Here is a 15,570-nt window from a genome sequence, read left to right as displayed (position 1 = left end):
GAGTTAATGACAAGTCTTGACATACATGTCTTAGACATAATGTCATTAAACTATACTCTCTAATAGAGTTATCACACTTGACTATATTAATCAAGGATAACATTGTGGATCCACTAACCAAATTATTGAATAGAGAGTTAGTTTGAAAATTCTTTAAAGCATTATTCTATTATAAGTTGGTATGAAGAAAAACTCAACCTATGGAGACTGGAGATCCCAATAACTAGATTCAATGGGACAACCTAATTGTACTGACTTGGAAGCTTATTATTGAGGATTAATCCTATAACGAAATAATATATATTTTGAAGAGTATAAGCATATCGATTTTGTGAACATCAATATTTTGAAGAGATGAAAAGTGGGGTCGCTTCGAAAGAATTGCACGGCTCGATTCGGGCCCTATCAATTTCTTCGGAAGAAGGGTTTCCGAATTTTTTGAAGAGTCTCTATTGAATCGAAAGAACGGAATCTCCCACAATCACTTCATCAATTCTAGACCCTCTCACAAAACCAGGGCGTGTCCCATGGCCAAAATGAACACAACCATGAGAGATTGACATATATCATGATAATTTTATGTGAAAGTGTGTAATCGTTTACACAAATGGAAGAATAGTTAAGAACATCGAGTCTTATTAATCGGCTAGTAAAGTTATATACTTTCATAAAGGAATGTCAAAGGGTGCACCTACATATCCTATATAGGATTCTAACTATTAAACATTTCACCGAGTTAATTTTTTAATTTTTATTAATGTGGAGGATTATTGGAATTTTAAATTAATTTCATTAATTAAATGGAAATGAGAATTTGGATAAATAAATTAAATGTAATTTAATCCAAATAAATATAAGAATGGTAGGGAGAGAGAATTTGGGAGAGTGAATGAAGTGTCACTACATTACTAGCTGAAAAAATGATAAAGGGTGAGGAGAGAGAAGAGAGAGAAAATTTGTTAATTTTTCAACGAATTAAATTGCGCCACGTAATTCCCTTTCAAATTTCCTCTCTCAAATTTGCTCCCAATTAGTTCTCTTATAAATTAATACTATTCAAATGTGAATTTTTGGTGAAATTTAATGTCATGGATAAGATCGAATGTTAATGGATAAGATGAAATGCCAAGAGTCTAGGAATGACAGCTATAGTTATTGGATGAATTATAAATTGGATTGATAAATGAATATATTGTAATTGTTTAATTTCTAGTTATATATATACATTCATATTGGAACTCTTCATATATCTCATATCTCTTATTCACTCATTAATTATCTCTCTAGAATTCGAAAGATTTTTTCTTTATTTTCTTGAATGTCTTTAAGTTTTCACTCAATCAAGTGCTCTTCGAGTTCTTCACTCAACCGAGTGTTCTTCGAGTTTTGACTTTTCGTATTTTCATTGAAACCCGGTGATCGATTTAGGTACTTTGTTAAGTTCGTTTCAGGTACTTTGTTAAGTTCGTTGCATATTGATTTCAGTGTTGAATCACTACTAAATTTGGTGTACCTTAGGAGACAGTCATCTACGATAAGCTTCATCACAAAAGACAGTGAAACTATTTTAAAGAAAATGTGATATTCACATTTCTCGAATCAACATTATATTATGGTGATTTCGTTCTTTGTAACATAGTATTATATATATTTATGTTATTTAAAGACAAGATTGCTAACTCTTTCAAAAAGAGAGGTGGAAAAAAAATTGTGTTAGGAATGAGATTTTAACCCATGACCAAATCAAACTTCAAAGCTTTCGTAACCCTCTACCATATATTATTATGTTTAAAAACGTAAAAAAAAAATATATATATATATATAAGGAAATATAATTTTTCTTTTTATTAAATGGGCCTGATATTCTTTTAACAAGAGTTTAAACAACATTAAACTTGTTATACCATTTTTTAACAAAATGAATTATATATTTTTAACAATCTGCACTTGATTCTTGTATATCAAGTGTATGTCCTTTGTATTCTTCCAATGCCACTTGGTCTTCAAACTATACTTTAGTCATAGAATCCCCTACATTTATTCTTCCAATGCCCTTTGGTCTAGGTGTCTCAACATTCCTCCATGTTGATAAAGGTACAATGTGTTATTTTAGGGTAAGATAAACCTTAGTTAGGATATCCACTAGAATTGTTTACAGTAAAACTTCATTGATTTTCAACCTTTCTTCCTCAATTAGTTCCCTAGCGTGCTTAGGAAGTTTAAAAGTAAAATGAGTTTGTGAATTAAATATCAACAGCATCCTGAAATCTATCTCAATGATTTGAAGTAAATTTATTGCATAAAAAAAGTTAGTTTTGAAATGAAAATTTAAAAAAACAAAGAGTTCAGGATTTATAGGGGTCTAGTTCTGTCACATTTTAAAGATGGCTCAGATTGAGTATCAATTCCAATTTATTTTCAGGAAGTTACAAAATCAAAGTTGTTCCTATGAGATAAAAAAAAAAGATTTTGCCTTCAAATCATTTCTTCCACTTTTAAGCTCAATTTTGAAATAAACCTATATTACTAAACTGGACACAATCTTGAAATCTTAATTTCCAACCTAATTGCTCAAGTCAAAATCAAGTTCTACAAAAACCCCAATTTCATATTCATTTTTTAATTTCAGATATGACATTTTTGTCCAATTGGTTCAATTCATCTTAAGATCACCAAGTCTTCCTAAATTGGTTCACTCTATCTAATTATATACATTCCAGAAACAAGAGTATCTCCCAAAAGGAAATTGATAAATTTTGATGACAAATCTCTTGTAGATAAAATCCAAACAAAAGATACAGAGATTACACACCCTTTTCAGCCCATAAGACTACGAAGAAAGAAACCCCTAAAAGAGAAACACTGCCGATTTATTGTTGTTAAGGATATTCATTTACTACTGATATACATGTTGCAAGAGCATCCATCAGTTACAAAAAAAAGATCATTTCATTGTTTGTAGAGTAGGGGCCACAACTGTAGCAGAGTTCGAATCAACCGAGTTTGAAGCACCAAGTCTTTCACGGATTTCTCTATATTCTTGACAAATGGCGCACAAATGGCAGAAAAAATGAGACACGAAATCTCCACAAGGTGCCTCCTGCATTCAACAAGTCACAATTATTCAAACAAAGAAGTTATTAAACCATGTAAAATCATTCAAGTAATAAAAGAACTAACACTGGGAAAAACAAAACAGAACTTGTCAAATATATATAGATAAAAACCAGTACATTTTGAGCTTATCGGAAACTTAGCAATAACACTGCTCCTCACTAGGACCATAAACAGTTAAATCATACATATTAGTCAAGAGATGGAAGTGCTTCACCCATCTTAATGGTTTCGTAAGGTAAGGCTGGCATTAGTTCTACTAGATAGACTATGCATCCATCTTAATAGTTATTATATTTTTAACTATTATAAGTATCAACTTAAATAGGTAAGTATCCAATCCAATAATATTCTGGCTACATGTCTTTGTATTGGTCATTTTAAACCCTCATACTCCTTTTGTGTCACGGTCACCTTGCCTCAAAGTTTCCCAAATTGATTTTATTCTAAGCTCTTAGTTGCTTGAAATTTTGATAGCATCTTCAAAAATGAGTTTCCTTTTCTTATATAAGCTACCTCAAAATTACCATCAATTGAAGTGAACTTGGGATAACTTGTTCAGTCCCTCCACACTATTGAAAGAACCCAAACAAGGTTGTGAGATTTAAGAACTCACCTGTAACAAAGTCTAACATTTCCAACTTATTTGCATCACAAAGAACTAAAACTCCCTCAGATAAACCAATCTACCCACTACACAAAACATAATTTGCACAAGTCTTTAACAATGAGCCAAGACATGTTGACCATCTTCGTCTCTCTAAGAAAAATAATAGCTTCAAGGATCTCAGAGTTCCTCTTTTTTTCTCGTTAACTCCTGCAACATTCCATGCCACAATTTTATAAATCATTAGAAACGAGATTCTAAACCGGACCTTTTGAGTGTCGACTCGCACCGGAGTGGCAAAAATTTCTCTTTCCCTAAACCTCCATCAATTGACCATTCTAATATTTCTTCATTTCCCTGTCTTTCTAATATTTCAAAAGAACATTCTAATTTCATCGTTCTAGATGGCAATGATTTGATTTGGCAACATTGATCAACATTCCTAATTATGTGTCTCCTAGCTACAAGCTTTTGGGCAAAGGATACTTCTAGCGTTGATGTTGACTCCATTCCTATAATGTTTTCTCATTGTTCTTTCTTTCATTATCATCACTTTTAAATTTACATAATTAGATTCCAAAATTCTATCACCGACTATTTAAAACATAGAGGTAAAATCCCCTCTTCTGGCCTAGCAGCAATAAGAGGTGGATATTAGCCCTAAGTTCTTGGGTTCGAGCCCGTCAGGCAGCAAGTTCTGCGCTGGTTAATTGGTTATGTGTGTTTGCGGGCTACATACTTGATCCGTTGTCACATTTTTTTTCCCAAAAAAAACATAGAGGTAAAACGAGTTGGAGACAAAATGAGCTATTGATAAATAAGCCAATATTAGAGACAAGGCAGATAGGAGAAGAACACATTCAGACAAAGCCTTATGATCGAAGATAAAGTCTAGACTGGAAACGAAGATGTTTCTACTGTAACATCCAAAAAATATGTTAAAAATCCAAGTGAAATTTAAACTTACTAACTTGGATTTTAGGGAAAATGTAAAAATATTTATATTGTGCAAATAATATCTCATAATATGATATAATTTTTAGGATAACTAGATTTGATTAGGATATTATTATCATATGTTAGATCTTCTCTTTTATGTAAATGAAAATATTCTCTTTTGATAGATTTTAATGAATAGTGTGGGCACCACAAATATAGAGAACATCCTAATTGCTCTACATTTCGCCCTATATTAATTGTGCCGACTGAATTGAGTTTGATCACAGTGATTCAAAGAAGAAAACCATTGGCAAAAAGTTGAATGTTAATTGATAGGAAGTTCTTCAATAGATTGACCCACAATATTACTACAGCCTCTCCCAATTAGAGAAAAAATTAAATAATGGAAAATCCAATAGTTTAAATTTGTATCTTGAAGATAACTAAGAACTAATCCTATAAACTTTAACACATTGAAGATCAGACTGTAAGAAGATTAGGTTTCCCAAGAAAGAATAATTTAAAATCTGGATATTACCCTTTGGAATGAAAAGGGTTATACACTATTATTATCTTTCATGTAATCAACCTAAAACCTTTTCCTGGTGACTTGGATGTAGAAACTCCCTTGTCCTTTGAAACCGTTTTGAAGGCACGATTCAAGCGTATTTGACTATAAAACATAGTTTGAAAGCATATTGCAAGTATGTTGGAATTTTTGGCAAGATACATACAAGAAGATTAAAGATATATTACTAGCTCTAGAGTCTAGTACAAACATAATAGATTTGGTTTGACTATTTATTACAAAAATATAATTTAACAAGTAGATAATAGCATACCGGTAAGTTATACATTGTCCTTAGGGTCTTGCGATAACCACAGGCATAACATGCGATAAAGCATCCAGGTAGTCCCAAGAGAACTCCATCAGATAATGTGCAGCAGACCATATTCATTAGAGCCCAGAATATTAGATGGGTCGTGCACGGTCCCATGAAAGTCCCAGAACCCAAATGTTCTGCATTTTTTCCAAAGAGATAGAAAGGGCAGACAAGACCTATGAAGCCTGATCAAAGATATTGAATGAAACAGCCAACTAATAATTATTCTAATTGTACTGGCAAAAGAAAAATTGATATTTGCATATTTACAGAGACTAGATTGTCCGATTCCCCTGTCATTTGCATAGTGGTGCATAAAAATGAACCAATTATATATAGAGATTGGAAGCTTTAACCATAGCACATTAATTGTTTTATCCAACACAAAAAAAAAATTCACAATACTAATGCAATACATAATCTTTTGAGCTTTCTTATTGATATGTGAATCATTTTCTGATAACCCTTAAAACACATAATACATTAAGCATAAAAAGTCTCCAGTTCAAAAGATATAAAACTAACAACAGTTGCAGGTTTCTTCTGTTAACACAAATAGAACTTGACATGAAGAGGTAAGTTTTCAATGCTATTCAAAATACACTTTTAGCTACATATTACCTATGTTTTTTTCATGGGATAAATCAAGTCAAAAGAGAAGGTAACGTACAGCTCTCCATATCATCAAAACAAGCACAGATTCCAGAAGACCACTGTGGAGGCCGGGGATGAAGAGCAGAAGGTGCATGAGCAGTTGCACTCGATTGAACAACTTCTTCTACTGCTTCTAGATCTGATTGTCCCAGAGGTATGTAAGGAGGTGGCCTGTAACCGCTATGGCCTCCCATTATTTGCACCAGTTAATTCACTTTAGTGGGTATTTTCTGCACCAATGTGTTCAAATTGTTAACATGCAATGATCCAAAATCAAAACTACCCTATTAGAAGCGAAAGCATTACAATTATTCGTAGAGATTGCCCTCCTCCGTCAATATTTTGCTCACGGGATAATGAAACAATTCTAAAAAAGACACAATCTTTACATTAACTGCGCCGACTGAAAATATTAAGACTGGGTTGTGACGAGACAAAAGATGAAACAATGCCCCATAGATCTGAGACGATTATCAGATCGATTCAGGATAAACGAAGCATTATTATGAAACCTAAATGCAAAGAAACATACCAGCATCTTCTCGTTGTCGTTGTCTGTCGTTTCTACGTTTGGAACTTCAATGTGTTTACTAAACCTGATTTCCGTTTTCTCAGTTTTATCTATTTATTTGGGAAATTTGAGGAAAGGTATAAATTAAATAGCGTTTTTTAATTACAATTATACCCTTGCGTAACGTAACTTCAGTTGCGTGACGTAATCGGAATTTTTTTTTTAAAAAAAAAAAAATTTTTTTCTCGTGGTTGCGTGAAGCAACTGGAGTTACGTGACGCGATGCAACTAGGACATTTTCGTCCAAAAAAAATTCATAATTAAAAATTTTTGAAAAGCATTTTCGTCCAAAAACAGTAAAAGGGGTCATGAGCGCTTTTTTTTTTTTTAATCTCTGCACTTTCCGCATTTCATCCCTTGTTGAGGGTCATCTCCTCAAATTTCCCATTTATTTGGATATTCAATTAATTTTAAATAGTTAAAATCAATAAAAAAAAATATTTTTAAAAAAATTATTCATTATGCAAATAATAAAATATAACTAACAAAATTATTTAAAACTAACAAATTTTAGAATTTAAATAACATTTTTTAGTTTAAAATTTTCTCACCAAACTCTATGTTAATAAAGGTAAAGGTTTCTTTACTTGTTTCTTAATCTAGGTTTGGTAAGGATTCTGTTAATTTATTGTGTTTAATAAAGTAATGCTGCCAAACTTATTATCACATTGTTAATATCTAATTTTAAATCAAATGATAATAGTCATGTTTGAAAATAATTTTGAGTATGGAGTTAAAGATGGGTTTGGAAATAATTTTTGAATATATTTTGGTTTACTTTTAATATAAAAGTGTAATTGGACGAGATATGACTATATTGAAATAGTTTTTTTATTTATTTATCTATATATATTTACATATTATTTGGATTATTCAATTGTCTAATAACAAAATGATAATACTTGTTTAACCCTTGTTTTCAATATCCACACTATTTTAACAATATTAAATATATAATTGATATATATATTATTTAGTAAAAAAAAATTGTCATTATAATTATCATTAAAATTGGAGGCAAGTCCTCTTTGACTGAATCATTCTCTAGTTGATCTTAAAATTGATATGCATACATTTTCTAACTAAACATAAATACAAAATTTTAACAGACAAAAATTATTTAAAAAATATATATTTCTAATAAAATAATTTCAAAATAACAATATAATAAAGCTCAAAATAGGAAAAAAAATCAACCAATTAAATGTGAAGCTTACTTAGATGAAGTAATTTAAAATTATTAAATTATATCAATATTAAAACATTTCAAAGAGGTTATAAAAACAAAACTAGCAAAACTAAAATGGTCCATGTGGTCACCGAATTTTTCCTCAAAAATAAGAAAAATATTGTGTGCATTAACGCTCTTTTTAGAAGAGAATTATTTTTCAAGCTTAATATTTTGTTACACGTGAAAAATGACATCATTAACATCACTCAATGTGTAAAAAATCGTCATTTTTCATTGGTCGACACGTAAATCAATAGGTGTGTAGATGATGTCACACAACGCACACAATATACGACATTAAAGAAAACATAATTTATGAAGCTCATGCAAGTCAAGAAGACAAGTTTCGGGTGATGTACTATTTTGTTTTATTTTTAGTATAAAAGTATATTTTTTTAAATTTTCAAAAACTTGTTTCAAGTAATGCATTTTTTTGTCCCTAATAGAATCATTAAAAATTGTACCATTATTTAAATTGACTTTTAGAATATTTTTGTTTTGACATATAGTTGTCACCTAATTTTTTTTGAGAAATTAAAAGAATAATAAATTATGCGTGTACAAATATTTTTTAAAGAGATATTTTTTAGGTTCGATGTTTAGATACACTTGAAAAGTGGCATCTGCACTGCGTCTATCTCAAATGGGTAGTCTCTATTGCAAACAATTTAGTCTTTTTTTTTAAACATAATTTTACACTTTTGTTTAGAATTATCCAATCATATACATGTGTCTAGAATTCTAACATAATCTATATCTTAAATTTAAGGATAAATCATAAACCTAATATAAGTTTATCACGATATGATAATAAAAAAATATTAGGCATAATATAATATAAATGCACTTTGTGAAGGATTAATTTATAAACCCTCTGTAACCCTCAATAATTCTCTTCATTATCTTAGCATGTGTCTGAATAACACGTGGTAATACGGAGGATTATAGGGTGACTCAAGGTTCAATGCCTTTCAACATTAGTTTTCGTGTCAGCCATCTTTAAAAAAACATTATTTTAAAAGATTTTTTGAGAATACTTGAGAATTTATGAAATTAATCATGTAAAAATAATTAATTTTATTCAAATTTTAATAATTTGGGACCAAATAATAATTTTGTTAAAATTCGATTTAAATTAATCATAATTGATTTAAAAGATTATTTATTTGAAAACAGAGTCGCCAAATAATTTTAAAAAAATCAGTAAAATGTATGTGTATAAACGTACTTTATACTAGAGTCTTTATAAGGAGTTCGGTTTTTGGTTACGCTCGGGAAAGGGCTTTCGTGCTATGTCCTTCGCGTCCGTCAAATGACGAATTTATTTTATTAAAACAACGTGTGGCTATTACAAGATTTATTTATAATATATTTTTTTTAATTAGTAGTATGGGGCTTCTAAATAAGGATATGTTTAGATGACATGAATAACTGTACAAAATTATTTTAAAAGGCGTATATGTGATTGCGTTGATATAAAACTGAGTAAAAATTCTGAAAAATATCATAAAAGTTTTAAAATTTAAAAATAAATTTCAAACGAGGTCTTAGCCAAAATATTTGTTTAGGAAATATCCCAAAAATATTTAAATATCATTTTCTAACCTTTCGAGAGTTATTTGAAAATGGATTGGGGTTCTAAAATTACAAAAATAATTTTGGCTTTTGAAAAGTGGAACCAAACAGACCTTAGGACCAGAGTCCTAGGGTCTATGTCCAATTTTTCCGATCTGAGCTCGAACGGGCTCGGTCTAGACATGGGTGGTCTGGAATAGGGCTCGGGAGCATGGGTCCATGGATCTAGAGGGCTTAGTCTTAGGTTCGAGAGGCTCAGTCTTGAACTCGGACTGTTCGATTAAGGGACCGAAGGGCTCGGTCTTGAACTCAAGTTGTTCGGTCCTAGATTTGGGAGGCTCGGTCCCAGGTCTAGGTTTCTCGGTCGAGGACCTAGGAAGCTCGGTCCTAGGTCAGACCTCTTGGTTCGAGGTTAGAAACCTCGGTCGGTTTTTTCGGTACTTGCTCAAGAACATCGGTCTTAAGTCTCGGTCCTAACTCAAGAACACTGGTCATGGGTCTCGGTCTTGACTCATGAACATCGGTCATTGGTCTTAGTCCTAACTCAAGAACATCGGTCTTTGGTCTCGGTCCAGACCAAAAATTCTTGGTCTTGTTTCTCGGTCCTGGTCCTATAGGGCTCGGTCGTCGGGGACTAAGTGTTTTTGAATTGGTCAAGAATTGCGGGTGCTATAACTTTTTATACATACTATGAAATCATGATCTATAAGTTGCAATCAACTCTTGTGATTGTAGGGAATAAAAGTCTAACTCTAATCACGATCAATCGATTTCTACAAAGATCAATTTCTCAAAACCGTTTTTAGGTCAAATTTTGGGATCTTTTGAATTATGTCATTTCAAAGTCTGATTTTTGTTTCATTAGCTTTGAAATAATGAATATAATCAAACATAACCAAAACAAGAACATCATCAAGCTCTGTAACAACTTTTGAAAACGAAATTCAAATCCAATTTTTTCAAAATTTTAGTTTGATCAAACATGAATGGGACGTTGTTTTAATGATATGGAAATCATCCTAACATGTTTACAAACATGTTTAGAAACTATTTGAATAAAAAATCAAGCATAAAGCTCAAGAACATGAATTTCAACAAATTCAAAATTTCAATCCAAATTTTTGTTTTTTCGTTTAAGGTTGATTTGATCAAAACTCTTTCAACATAAAGTTTATATAATATCTAAATAATGATTCTAAACAAAGAAATCACATAATTAAACCCTAGAACAAATCAAACCGATCAAATTTATAAAAATCTAATTATCAATCACAAATCAAATTACAAAGGTTCTAGATGCTTATAAACAGTTGGAGAACACTCCAATGATGTATTAGAAGCTTTCTAGAAGCCTGGATCAAAGTTTTGATTGTCGGAGATGGTTTTCACAAAAACCACTTTGGCTGGAATCTTTGATTCTTTGATTTGAAATGTGATATGAGATGATTTAAATGATCTTGAAGAGAAGGGCATAAAGACTATTTATACTATTCTAAGTCGGTTGAGGAGGATGAATTCAACTTCAATTTGATCATTGGAGTTATTATCCCTAAATCGATCATAGATTTGGGCAACCTAGTTCTAGGCTAAGGTGGAGATTCTAGGTATAGGGCTAATGATGGCGAGGATAAGGCGATCACATTGGCAAAAAATGGGAGGATAAGGATGGTTGACGGACGAGTTGGAGCTTCTGGAAGGATCGTCGGCGATCCCCTACAATAGCGAAGAAGAAGGGTCAAAACGACGTTGTTTGGTTTAAAAAAGAAAACGCGTCGTTGGAGGTCCGTTGGAGATTTGTCTGCGTTTTGGCTTAACGTCTCGTTAGTTGCTTCCGTGTGTACCGGTCGCACGCGTGCCTCTACTATAGCGGGTGCATGGCGTCTTTCTAGGCGTTGGTTGATGCCCAGGTGCTCATCTGATGGCCCAAGATCCTACTGCAATTTAATTTCTCATTTTCGACTACACCCGATTATCAGTTTTATTTTTAATAAAAGAGTTATTTGAAATCAAATTTTAATACCTTTCTTGCATTTTTTTTCACCAAATATTGCACAAAAAAATATTTTTAGAAACATAATAAAAGTTATGCTCATTATTTTAATTTTTGAGTATTTTGGGAATTTTTGAGTATTTATTTAATTATTTTAAGCCATAAATTACATATAATTTATGTTTAAAATCACAATTAAATAATTTCAACCCTATTTTGAGTTTATTTTGGATAAAATAAATATAATATTTTAACCTTAAATTGTCTTTTTATTTTATTTAATTTTCCTAATTAGGGTTTAATTATCACAATAATTAACCCTGATTTAACCTTTAATCTCTTTTTGAGTTATTTTAAATTTAAAAATTTAAAATATTATTTTATTATAATTATAAATAATAATATTATTTGTAAATTAGGATAGGTCAAATTTTCATATTTACCCCTCAAAAGAATCCAAAAAATGAAAAGTTGATTTTTATCAACTCAAATTTTATTTTGTGAGTATAAAGAAATCAACTTTGTATATTTTTTTTTAAATTATAAAACTCAAGTTATGAGTGTAAATAAAATGAAAAAAGAACCAAACAAGCCAAATAAAATTCAACCTAAAATTTTTGTTCTTTATTCAAAATTATTTTCCATTTTAGTTATTTTGGTTGGTTTAAAATAGTCAACCTAATAACTTTGATTCATTTTTTTATATATATATTGAGCATTTTTAATAAAAATTAATAATATATGAAATTAATCAGGCCTCTCACATGATTTCAGAATGTGACATTTTGGACAATATACATAATTGCCTATGGTTTCTAATAGGGAGGTAGAGAAATTATAGTTTTGGTGAAGCTCGAAACAAAAAATTTGAGGTGCACAATGTATTTTTACAATATTTGAATATGTAGACAGTGCTAATGTTAATTATTTTAAAATATATATATATATATATTGTAAAATATTATTTGAAAATAAAGTAAATATATACAATTTGATAAATAAAAAATATTCATAAATTATAAAAATAACCAAATAGCTATAAAATCAAACAAGTATTAATAATATATCTTTATGATCCAACACACAACTAGCATTCCAAGTTCCCAACCCTTCTCTTGATCTTTGTATATATAAGAAAATGGCTGAGTTGGACTCAAATCCATAAGGTGACTCTGTCTGTAGATGTAAGAATTGAACAATATCCAAAGACAATTTAACCATGAAGAGGTTAATGCAATCACGATGAAATTCAAATATGAGGACGAATAACTATACCGCTTCATTTATGCGCACCATTTTAATGTAAGATGTAAGGATGTATGTGATTGAATTGACTTAAAAGGCTCACATTTAGAGAATATCATAGCCTCACTAGCAATCATACACACCAATAATAAACTTCTTTGCTAATTGATTTGTACAAATTTATGTTATATTCCTTTTGTGTATAGATTTGTAGTTCCATAACTACAATATGAACAATAGACATTGTAATACCTGGATTCTAGAATGATCTTGTATAGCATATACACAACCATTATGCTCATTAATAGAATCAAGAAATTACAATTCTTTACCCTTTTATTTCTATCTTGAATATGGTAGAGTTATGACAAATATTGATGAAGCTAATTAACCTATTACCAACATTAAAAGAATCACCTAATGTTTGACTCTAATACAAATATATTACTATTTTTAAAAATAAAATGTTTGAATATAAAAGAGTTTGATAGATAATTTTTTTGCTCTCTAGTCACTCTCCATCTTGTGAATCTCTATCATCAACGTAACGTAACTCTGACCAACCATAGTTTAACCTAGAGACAGCTGTATGAGCAAAATCTAAGCCATGTTTCATTATCGAAACAGTAAAAAAAACTCATTGAAAATGCAACCAAAGTCGATAAGACCGATTGTATATTTCATAGATTTCGCTTTTCTCACGAGAAATGATTGGAATGTCTTTGTTAGAATATTTGACTTAGCTTATAGTTTTGGGCTATTATGTTACGCCCTAATTTCCTACTTTCATGCACCTAAATCAACGTGATTTCGAACATAAATGCGGAAGCTCTAGGGTGCCTATCTGACTCAATCATTGAAAAGGTTGATAGAAAAGTCAGTCATACGGTCTCGGTCCCTCCTTCCACACACATCTCCAACACCACGCTTCCACTCCAACTCTTCCTTCACCTGTCATAAAATCCGTTGGCTGAATTCCTACACCACACAAGCATAGTGAACCTAGGGACCCAGCAAACATTTATAAGAACACTTTTAAGACATTGCATCCATAAGGGTTTTTAAGGGTATCTCATCAATCAATCATGTATAGCTGCAGATTTGAGCACATATTCGGGATCCTTAGCCCGAAGAGCTGATCCTCCGGGGTGGGCATCCCTTCGTCAATTCCTTCAGCCATATTTGAGAGCATCGGACCACCAGAGCTCATCCTGGTAGCCATCCTCTCGTATCCGTCAATACTTCCATGATTATCTCTTAGATTCCATAGCTCTTAACTCAAAACTATCCTTCTTTAAAAAACCATGGACTTGCAATGAAAACATGTTTTGAAACCATATGCATCGTTTATATAAAATACATGAATAAATAGCACTTGTGGGTTTTAGAAACGTTTAGAAAAGTACTTGCCTGATAATTCCTTGTTTGCAGAATCATCGGTCGGACCACTCGGCCCTAGGTGCCATCATCTACGGTCGTAGATCTCTGTCAAGACCGCAGATTTCTCGGTCAAGAAAAGCGTGATTTTAGGATGTGACATCTTATTTCTTGACTCATATATCAAATTATAATTATTTTTCTATTTGGTTTAACTTATGATGTATGGTTTAACTTATGATTTTGGGCTGTTATTTCTTTCCTCGTTTATCTAATCATAGTTATTTTTCTATTTAAGCATTATTTTCGTCTAGTTATTTCTTATATCTTAGATTTGGTATTATGTTATTATAATTATTTTTTGGATTTATTCTTGGGCTGCAAAATCAATATTTTATTTATATTATGTATTTTTCATTTTAATTTTGATGAAAGTTTGATTTAAGAAAAATCTTTAAGACTCAATTTTGATGTCTTGCTTCTATTAGCATTTTACAATGGATTCACTGAATTCTTAGTGATTTCTTATTTTACTTTAATTTCTTTCTTATATATTAATATTCTTATTTTTTTCACTGAATAATCAACCTTATCATTACAGCAATCTTATCCAGCAAGGCCAACTATTGGGTGTAAGGAAAACTAAACAAATAAAAAAAGACAATGTAAAACAACAATGAAAAATGACCGAAATAATTATAATTCGATTGAACCGAGTTCTCACCGGTTTATAATTTCCTAAACTGAGTATATATATCATTTTAAAAAATAAAAAAATAAAATCTTTTTATTCAGTTCAATTCCTTACCACAAATATTTATATTTCATATATTTTATATCTTTTTTCTTTCTTAAATGCATTTTTATTTAATTGATATTCTAATATATATATATTTTAACTTATTTTTATTTAATTAATATTTTAATATATTTTATTTTAAAATTAAATTATTATTTTATTATTAAATTATTTTTTATTCTTTAGTTTATTATATATATATATATATATTGCTAATTTTATCATTATTTTACTTCAAGTTATTATATTATATATTTATTATTTTCAACTATAAACCGACTTTATAACTGACAACTACAAATTTTGAAAAATCGACACCACCGTTAAAAAAACAGACCAAACTGCTTACCCCTACTTGCAACCTCTTGCTTCCTAATTTAAGATAGTCTTTTTGCCTCATAATCCCCAAAGGGAAAAATGAAAATAAATAAAAAGGAAGAAATTAGCTAGATTCTCTCTACACTTGTCCAACAATAATTCACTCCCATAGAAAATGAAGTGTTGGCCCATGCTAAATGTAGGAAGCTGCATAGATAACTCATAGACATCCATCTTCCAATAAAAAAAAAAGGCAGGAAAAAAGA

General features: G+C 30.6%; 1 protein-coding gene across 2 annotated transcripts; it reads right to left on the bottom strand.

The window, feature by feature from the left end:
* Positions 1-2,733: 2,733 nt before the first annotated feature.
* Positions 2,734-6,813, bottom strand: LOC124921619 (protein PLANT CADMIUM RESISTANCE 10). Of its 2 annotated transcripts, XM_047462294.1 has the most exons (5): positions 6,731-6,813; positions 6,505-6,659; positions 6,215-6,428; positions 5,503-5,729; positions 2,734-3,100 (listed from the first exon to the last, which is right to left on the bottom strand). In XM_047462294.1, the coding sequence occupies exons 3-5, from the start codon at positions 6,390-6,392 to the stop codon at positions 2,945-2,947; spliced, it is 561 nt and encodes a 186-aa protein (XP_047318250.1). In that variant the 5' UTR covers positions 6,393-6,428; positions 6,505-6,659; positions 6,731-6,813; the 3' UTR covers positions 2,734-2,944. The 2 variants fall into 2 exon arrangements, with proteins under 2 accessions (XP_047318250.1, XP_047318258.1); XM_047462302.1 differs by lacking the exon at positions 6,505-6,659 and having other exon boundaries at positions 6,731-6,804.
* Between the last annotated feature and the right edge of the window lie 8,757 nt (positions 6,814-15,570).

This window comes from Impatiens glandulifera, chromosome 1, assembly GCF_907164915.1.
Source record: "Impatiens glandulifera chromosome 1, dImpGla2.1, whole genome shotgun sequence".
In the NCBI taxonomy this organism is placed as follows: Eukaryota; Viridiplantae; Streptophyta; class Magnoliopsida; order Ericales; family Balsaminaceae; genus Impatiens; species Impatiens glandulifera.
This window is presented reverse-complemented; position numbering and strand designations above follow the sequence as displayed.